The 9,162-nt window shown below is 34.0% G+C and overlaps 1 protein-coding gene across 6 annotated transcripts; it reads right to left on the minus strand.

Annotated features, from left to right (window-relative positions):
* Nucleotides 1–237: 237 nt before the first annotated feature.
* LOC132614457 (uncharacterized) lies at nucleotides 238–6,245 on the minus strand. 6 transcript variants are annotated; one of them, XR_009572305.1, is made up of 4 exons: nucleotides 6,163–6,240; nucleotides 5,844–5,911; nucleotides 3,968–4,056; nucleotides 2,853–3,474 (listed from the first exon to the last, which is right to left on the minus strand). XR_009572305.1 is itself a non-coding variant. In XM_060328910.1 (3 exons), the coding sequence occupies exons 1-3, from the start codon at nucleotides 5,996–5,998 to the stop codon at nucleotides 1,205–1,207; spliced, it is 420 nt and encodes a 139-aa protein (XP_060184893.1). In that variant the 5' UTR covers nucleotides 5,999–6,245; the 3' UTR covers nucleotides 238–1,204. The 6 variants fall into 6 exon arrangements, 2 of the variants coding, with proteins under 2 accessions (XP_060184893.1, XP_060184894.1); XR_009572302.1 differs by having other exon boundaries at nucleotides 2,853–3,479; XM_060328910.1 differs by lacking the exon at nucleotides 2,853–3,474 and adding an exon at nucleotides 238–1,380 and having other exon boundaries at nucleotides 5,844–6,245.
* Nucleotides 6,246–9,162: the final 2,917 nt, after the last annotated feature.

Consider the following 9,162-nt stretch of genomic DNA (forward strand, 5'->3'; position numbering starts at 1 on the left):
ATACATATATATTTAATCTTGAACACTCTTGACGAATTCTGGCTTTGCTACTGCCTATCGCCGTAGCAGATATACTCAGGGGAGCAGTAAAAGTATACACAATAAGCTGATCTGGATTCCTTCGTCGACCTAAAAAAATTGCATCTTTCTCAGTTTGCTGCAGAGGTTTGGAAATGTCTTCTTTTGGCTGTTTGGTCAATACAGTAAACTAATCTCATGGTGACTTATTTTCTTATGAAGATTTGTGTGCACATGTGGTGTGTTCAACTTTTGAATCGGCAGATTTGCTTTGTGATGTAACCTACTTTTACAAGTTAAGAGTAAAAGTAAGAAAAAGTTTTGCATTTTGAAGTCATCTTGTCGTAACTAGTAAAGTAATTTAATTCAGCCAAAACGACCTTTTTAACCTTTTCTATGCAAATCAACTCATGAATTCCATTCATGGGCAATGTTTCTCGATAGTCGCACGTAATTTTTGTTTTTTTCTTTTACTTGACAAGTTCTGAAAGTTTTGAAAAAATACACCTCTACTAAGTTGAAGTGTTTATCTGATCGCTAACTAAGTTTATTGTCTAACTTACAATACGTGTCCAGTTTAAAGGACTATCTAGGACTTTAGCCTATTCTGTTTCTTCTAAAGCTTCAATTGTTATTATCACATGCTTTCTCTATTTTTTATTGTTTGGGGTTTATAATTGGTAGAATTAACTCGTTACCCCTTAAATTTGGCATGACTTATTCAGTACATACTAATTACTTCAGATTCTTTTTACAAGCTTTTAGTGCATGATAAAATTATCCTAAATTAGTTTTATTAGCCTTGTATGACTCGGTGCCATTCAAATATTTCAATGTGTTATGTAGGCTCAACAAATTTGGATTATATTAACTTCTCTTTTAAGGTATTTACCTTATCTTGCCTTTTTTTTCAATCTCATCTTGAGGTGTAAAGGCAGGTCTGTAGGCCATTTTTTCTGACTTTATGTGAAACATACCGGGAGAAATGGGTTTTTAGCCCTTGACAAACTTTATTTAGTTTTATGGCCTTTTTACAAGAAACATAAGAGATTTGCAAAAAAACTCATAAGAGATCTGAAAAAGTCATTTTCTTTTATTCAAATTGTAAGAGGTCAAGAGATTTCATTTTCTCGAACATACATTCACTAATGACAAATGCTTTAAATTGTTTTTATGATCTCTTCATTCAAGGGTCATCAAGTTGAATCTTCATCAAGAGACAGGGCAAATACTCACTTTGCTTTATTTGAGATAAGTTCTTTGAAGTTGCATATGGAACAATATGGTCTTCACAAGCAGATAGGGCCAGTAGTCTTTTTGGCTGCCTTTCAAGTGGGCATACTGCTGAACTCATGGGGATACCTGCCAAATTTCCACCGAGTAAGTTCTTCATTGTGATTCTGATTTTGAGATGGAATTACCTGTATTGTGAAGGGGAATATTGCCTGTATTGTGAAGGTCAGTGAGAAATATTTAAGTCTGGTTGATGGTTTAAGAACATTCCTTGTAGTATTATATATAGGGGTTTGTGGAGGAATTGATGAATCTTTTAACTGATTTTTGCATGAGTCAGCTATGGGCCATCAGAAATAACCGCAAACGATCATGCATGTGCTTTTTTAGAATTTTCTTTTGTACCAAGAAGAAAAGGTTGTTAGGAAGATGAGAGTATTTATAATCTTTTTTGTTGATTGAAATTTGAATATTCAAAAATCAAAGTGTAGCGCATGTGCAACCTCCCCCTTTATTATTATTATTACGGAAAAGGGCCAAAATTACTCCTGAACTTTGAAAAATAGTTCATTTATACCCTTCGTTATACTTTAGGGTCAATTATACCCTTACAGTTATACTATGGGGTCAATTATACCCTTATGACTAACGGCTGCCACGTGGCATCATCCCAACCCTTCAAAATTATTTTACCCTCAAATAATTTTTTACCCACTAAAATAACTCAACAATTTTTTTTCCAGCAAAAATAATACGAAATTATTTTTATTTTTTTTCCTGGAAAAAATATCCGTATTATTTTTGCTCGAAAAACAAAATCGGGTTGAGTTATTTTAGTGGGTAAAATAATTTTGAAGGGTTGGGATGACGCCACGTGGCAGCCGTTAGTCATAAGGGTATAATTAACCTCATAGTATAACTGTAAGGGTATAATTGGCCCTAAAGTATAACGAAGGGTATAAATGAACTATTTTTCAAAGTTCAGGGGTAATTTTGACCCTTTTCCGTTATTATTATTATTATTACGGAAAAGGGCTAAAATTACCCCTGAACTTTGAAAAATAGTTCATTTATACCCTTCGTTATACTTTAGGGCCAATTATACCCTTACCGTTATACTATGGGGTCAATTATACCCTTATGGCTAACTGCTGACACGTGGCATCATCCCAGCCCTTTAAAATTATTTTACCCTCAAATAATTTTTTACCCACTAAAATAACTCAACAATTTTTTTCCAGCAAAAATAATACGAAATTATTTTTATTTTTTTTTCCTGGAAAAAGTATCTGTATTATTTTTGCTAGAAAAAAAAAATCGGGTCGGGTTGAGTTATTTTAGTGGGTAAAAAATTATTTGAGGGTAAAATAATTTTGAAGGGCTGGGATGATGCCACGTGGCAACAATTAGTCATAAGGGTATAATTGACCACATAGTATAACTGTAAGGGTATAATTGGCCCTAAAGTATAACGAAGGGTATGAATAAACTATTTTTCAAAGTTCAGGGATAATTTTGACCATTTTCCGTTATTATTATTACTAGTTAATTTGCCCGCGCTTCGCGCAATCGGATAAATCATTTTATTTATTTAATTGATATAAAATAAATACAATCTTATATTATTAAAATAAATTATAAAACACAGATATGAAGAAATGAAGTAATATATAAGGAAAAATACATATTGAAATAAAACATCAAAATAAAAGTATCACATACTTTTTCTGTAGATTTACAATGGTAAAGTTCTCGTCCCTAAATGTATGCCTAACTAATCAATTCCTCTTTTTCTTCAAATTAATAGTGTTCCCCATCATATAAAGTCCTTCATTCGAATGCAATCATCCTTGCTACTATCCAATTATCCTGTCTTAGGCTAACATAGTTGAAGGACTCAATGGTGAATCATATGAATATTGGGTAATATAACTGCAACATGAAGTGTTAGAATATAATCGGATGTTGACATATTTCCTTTTTGTACCATGAGGCTCCTGTGAGAATGCTAAGTTGGCATTGACCCACTGATAACCTGTTCAAATTGCGCTCTTCAGCAGCAAATTTTAAGTAATCTGAAAATGCAGAAGTCTTGCTCGAATGCTTTTTCAAACTTCAGTACTCAAGCCTCCCACGCTTATTAGATCCCTTAATATCAGTTGTTTGCTCTATTACTCCAACAAAAAGCAAGTCGAAGGAAGCTCAATATATATATTTCCGACTCTACACTGCACAATGGCAACGCGATACTTAATTCCAATGTAAAGTAAGAGGGGACTTTTGGGATTTGTAGTAGAAAGTAAAACATGTTGAGACTTTTGAAATTTGTAGTAGAAAGTAAAATAGAAGGACGCTTTCGGGCTTCTATAATTACCGAAGTGATATAACATGATGGAGTCAAAGAGTTTTATCCTCTCAACAATGGAAAATAACCAAAATATATAATGTTATTAGACATTTTAAAATGAAGTAAATGAAGAAATGAAAGGAAAAAGGGCAAAGTAAAGGAGAAAAAGATAAATGAGCATCTTAGCAAAGAGAGGTGACTCGGCACCTCTTCTATCCCAGCTAATGTGTAGAATTGAATATTGCTAGGATTTAATAGATGTGATGATTCAAAATAGCATAACAACAAAGGCATAAGAAATCTAACAAAAACATTACAGTTGAAGTTGGAATGTTTTTAATAAATGAGAGTGACAGTTCAAATGTTTACCTAAAAATGATGATAGTGTTCTCAACAAAGCCGTTGTCCTTACTTTCATCCAACAAACCATATTTGCTTCTCTCTTGAAGGATCGTAGCCTAATTAAGATGATTAATAGAAAGAAGAGGAAAATCAGAAGGAGGTTGAATTAAGAGGGTTAAGGAAGGGTGCGGCTTTTGATTTTGTAACCGAAGGTAACAAATAAATAAAAACATAAAGGAAAGAGGCTAAATAATAGGAAAACGGCAAAAAACAGATAAAAAAGATAAGTCCAAATCCTGACTTAGGAGCTAACTTTTCATCTCGGAATGATCCAAAATAGACAGCTAAAGTGAAGATATAAAAATCTGCCAAATTGACAAAGGAAATAACACTCAAATGTAATCTATCTTATTAGTGAATAACTTGATCGTGTGGTTAACTCCAGAGAAGAAACTACCAAAACAAAGAAAAAGGCTCCATTTCGAGAAACTATACTTCTTGAAGGTCATTTTGTTTTGCTACTTCTCTGCTTTTGAAAAACATTTTTTTAAATGAACTTCTCTTCAGTAGATCAACCAACAGATTTTTCAACAAGAACCAATATGCACAACTGAACAATAAGACCAAATTAGTGAACCTAAATTAATAGACCAAGAAAGCTATAATGGTCATTATTTTTACATCAGACAGTTACTACACTTTGAATGTGAATCCTAGGAACAAATTCTAAGTAAGATACAATTGGTAAAAAGCTATTTCCCCTTGCTATTAGCTTATTTACATGTATCAGGAAAAGGGGTGCATGAGTCTATCTAAATCTGTAGAGCAGTACACCTTTCAGGGGAGGGAACTTGGCAAAGCCAAATAAATAACTAAGAGCAAAACCTTATAAATCATAATCCAAAAACAATAGTACTCGAAAGCAGTGACAATATCATTTCCGAATGCCACAAAGGCCTTATCAATAATCTCAAGAGGCAAAGCATTTTCTAGCTCCGATCCTCTTCCAACCTATACATACGTCATATAACAAAAGAAAAGCCACCAGCTTTCCCAGAAAGGCGGTAAACTACCCACAGATAAAGACTAATGAAATTTAGACATTCCAAGAGCAACTACTATTGCGACTAATGGAACTATTCAATTATTCCACTCTGAGTTGGTGTAAACACGAACGAAGTTTAACAACAAATTTATCATTAAAATAGCTGCTATTGCTTTAGAAGCCTTACAATTAGTTAGTTTATGTTAGTTGGGTCAGTGATAAATCCCATAGTAATCAAATTGAAAGTAATAAACATTGATTACACAGCATAAAAATCTAAATGTGAAGAGTACAAACACATAATTGATGGATAAGGCACATAAATAGAGAAAACATTTATTGAAGAGAGATTAATATGATGAATGATTGAAGAACAAATAAGGTTATAATAGTCAAAAAGCCCTTTTTATTCATAGTTTCTTAAAGGACATATAAAAGAAAAACACTACAGGTAAAATGGACCGGAGGGAATATATCAGGTTAAGAAAAGATCTAAAAACGAAGAATAGAAAACAGTAAAATATAAGAATGCTAATTATTAACGAAACAATTTAATCCATTCAAATAAAATTAATAATTACTTTTCATTTCATTGCCGAAATCTTCTAACCTCTTTGTTTCTTTATTTCTCTTATGATATGCATAAATTATTGATAATTTAAAAATTACTTCAAATTCTTCTTTATCCTACAAATCACACTGATTGAAGCAAATAAAATGCAAATGCAATCTTTGTAGGATAGCCACAACATAGTACTTGGAAAATGGCACAGTAATCAAATAGAAATACGTAGATGCTGACACAAAAAGTTAATTAACTTGGAAGAAAAGGGAGAGAAGAACGACAATACTAAGTACCGATAAATAGTGATTGATCTTTTGCTCCAATTACTGGAAAAATGCTTCTCTTCACTTTGTGATTGAAGCTGCAAGAAAGTGAAGCCAAATGACCAAAAGGTTGAAATTTTAATAACTGGATGTAAACGAAACACAGTCCAAAAATCATTTTCCATATTAAGATAAATCAAGTGAGGAAAAAGTGAAGTATATCATAGTTGAAGCAGATTTTCCAATAAAAATGTCAGAAGAGAAATAGGATCTCTAGTCTTTGATATTGGCGTTGATGGATTTCCAGCGGGTCGGCTCATAAGTGAAGGTGGTCAGAAGAAAGGAATACCTGGAGGAAGGAGGACAAAATAAGAGAGGGAAGAGAGATGAGCGTTTGGAATAGGTGTGATGAATGAGGGAATGAGAAACGGTTCGGAGGAAACGTTATGTTTTATGAGGACCCGCGGCTTTTGTATGTGTTTTGGTAATAATCAGTAAATTGGGAAAATAGGAGAAAACTCCAAAAATTGGAGAAAAAAAATAAATGAGCTTCTTGGCTTCAGAGAGTGTCACGTCAACGGGCCTTTGGCCTATTTTTATATGATATATATATATGATTACTGTTTGACTCGCACAGAGTTTAATGAAGAAATGAAAGACTTTTGAAACTTATATCTAGAATAAGTTTTAAATATTTCTATTGCTATAAATCATCTCATTAAGAGTAAAAAGGAGAATTATAAACTTAAATCATTTTGCAAAATATCAAACCATGACATTTTGCTTCACATATATGTTTCAACAAATCATGCATATTAAGATTTGGGGGGGGGGGGGGGGGGGGTTAGTATGGACATTTTCCGGCAATTTTTTCATGTCCGTTCAGTCAAAAAATTTTGAAAAATATTTTTCTTAGGAAAAATGACTTCCCTAATAAAAGTACAGAGAACAAGTCCACAAGTGGCATTTCACCAACCCCCAACGCAACCCACGCATCAGCCACTCCCCACCCCCCACCCCCCACCCAACCCAACCACTAACCACCAAACCCCAACTACTTCCGCAATCCATGCACCCCCACACAACCCACCCCCCTCAACCACCAAACTCCAACCACTCTCGCAACCCATGTACCACCCACCCCTAACCCTCACCCCAAGCCCCACTAGCCCAGTGCCCCCCTCCACCCCTCTGGTTGGGGGATGGGAAATGGGGGTTTGTATGTTATGGAGTGGTGGGGTTGGGTGGCTATTTTTCGACAAATGTTTTCTATCAACCAAAAGAACATCAGAAAATAAGTAAGAAATTTACTTATTTTCCACTACTCAAATGACCATGAGAAAATAAGTAAAAATTCACTTATTTTCTTAGAACACATTTTCCTCCGTACCGAACGCACCCTCAACTGTTATCCAAATTATTGGGGTGGCATGTTGGTAAGTAAGTTTTTTCTAAGATCCCTTGTTAGCTAGCTTTGAACTCGTTTTTCTTACTCATCTCCCTAAACTACTTCCTATCTTGTTCCTCTTGTCCAATAATTAAGTACACGCAAGAGCATAAACATACATCTTTTTTTTTTTTTTTGGTGTGTGTGTATATGTCTTGTGAGATAGAGAGAGACCTCATGCTTCGTAGTTTCATTTGGAGGAGCTTGATCAAGCAGTGGAGTAATTTCAATATGCTGTGCCATTCCTCTTAGATAAATTTCTTGAAACTGCAATTCCACCGTGAGAGAGAGAAATAGAGTTGTTAAAATGGTACAGTATCAAACATTAAAGGCAGTATATATCGACATCCCTTTGAACTTGTAAGTATATCTTATTTAGACACTTAAATTTCAACATGCTTCAATAATTGCACGCTTGAACACCAGTTGCGGAGCTAGAAATTTTATTAAGGAATGTCAAAATATGAAAGTAGACACACGTAAAAAATAAGCGGAGTTAACATATAGTATTTATACATAAAACTAAAATTTTGATTGAGCTAAATAGTGAAATTTTCCAGCGAAAGGGTGTCAATTAACACCCCTTAGCATAAGGTGGCTCCGCCACTGCTGAACACGGGATACATGTCCCTATTGTGCACTTTCGACTCAAATTTTGAAAAAGTTTTACATGTATTCTAAAGCGTTCATACCTAAATAAGTTAAACACATAAAATATGTTACCTCTTTTAATTTAAAACTGTACACCATCCCCATCACAACACAATAACATACTACATCTTAAAATTTAGGATGATATATTACGCACGAATACTAATAATTTCGTGAAGTTTTTAGTTAGGTATAGTAAAAGAGCAAATTCAAAGTATGAACGTTAAGAGAAACTGGTCCAAATCTTTTTTGTCTATATCTCAAAATTTAGTTTTAATTTTCATTTTAGATTATTCAAGTATCCCAAACTAATCCTAATATGGGAGACTTTAAATTAAAATTTAAAAGAAAAAAAGAAAGAAGAAAAATTGAAACAGATTAACTGCTTTGCAATTGAAAAGACTAGAAATTTAGAAAGAACTGAGCTGCTCAACCGGTAAGAGGCGATTCCCTCAGGGGAATGTAAAGGAGCTTGAGGTTCCGGGTTCGATACTCGTAGCGCTGCAGCGTGAAGATGGCTTAGTTGTGCGAACCGTCTGTACCCAAGCATAAACAATACTAAGTGCATGTTAGCATGGGCCCGCAAGGGGCTGTGGACTCGCAAGGGGTCCCCACATGCCACCACTGAACAACTATCATCGCCATCCTCCTCCACCAACAGCGATCACCACCAACCGCTATCTTAGCTATCACCATCACCATCACTGGCTTTTAAAGTGTGTGGTTCTTCAAAGAAGAAATTTATACAATATGATGTAAACTAGTATTTTATTTAATATCTTATTGATATAATATTTATTATCAATTTATTGTTTTTTTATTTTCTTATTAAAGACAAATTATATACATTTAGATGCAAATAAAAAATTATTCATTTCCAAAAAGTTTAAGATGGGAAAAAAGATAGCCAACCTTAAACATGTTGGGATGTTAGTGAGTGTTTTCCCAAAATTAATAGTTGCCGAAATTTGTTAGGAGCTAGAGATTTTTCTGCCAATGCTAGTTAGAAAAAAATACTACTAAGATATTAAAATCAGTACTTGAATTTATTTAGGATCCCACCTATGCTAAATCAGACCCAACCCACTAAAAAATTTGGGTCCCCATTTAGAGTTTATTCAAGTCATGTAAGTAGCATTTATTTTCTTGTGTTTTTATTATATGTCTCACACGTTTAACACCTCCACCCCCTTCCTCCCCCCACACATGTACACACACAAAAAAAAAAAAAATAGAAGAACAACGGCAAAA

Source organism: Lycium barbarum, chromosome 10, assembly GCF_019175385.1.
Source record: "Lycium barbarum isolate Lr01 chromosome 10, ASM1917538v2, whole genome shotgun sequence".
Lineage (NCBI taxonomy): Eukaryota > Viridiplantae > Streptophyta > Magnoliopsida > Solanales > Solanaceae > Lycium > Lycium barbarum.

Bases quoted from the DNA above. Each gene is read 5' to 3' on its own strand.
- LOC132614457 (XM_060328910.1), bottom strand. From the start codon at position 5,998: ATGGAAAATGATTTTTGGACTGTGTTTCGTTTACATCCAGTTATTAAA. The intron at 4,057-5,843 runs GTACTTAGTATT...CATCTTAATTAG, and splicing joins AGATCAATCACTATTTATCG to GCTACGATCCTTCAAGAGAG. The intron at 1,381-3,967 runs GTAAACATTTGA...GAAATTTGGCAG, and splicing joins AACACTATCATCATTTTTAG to GTATCCCCATGAGTTCAGCA.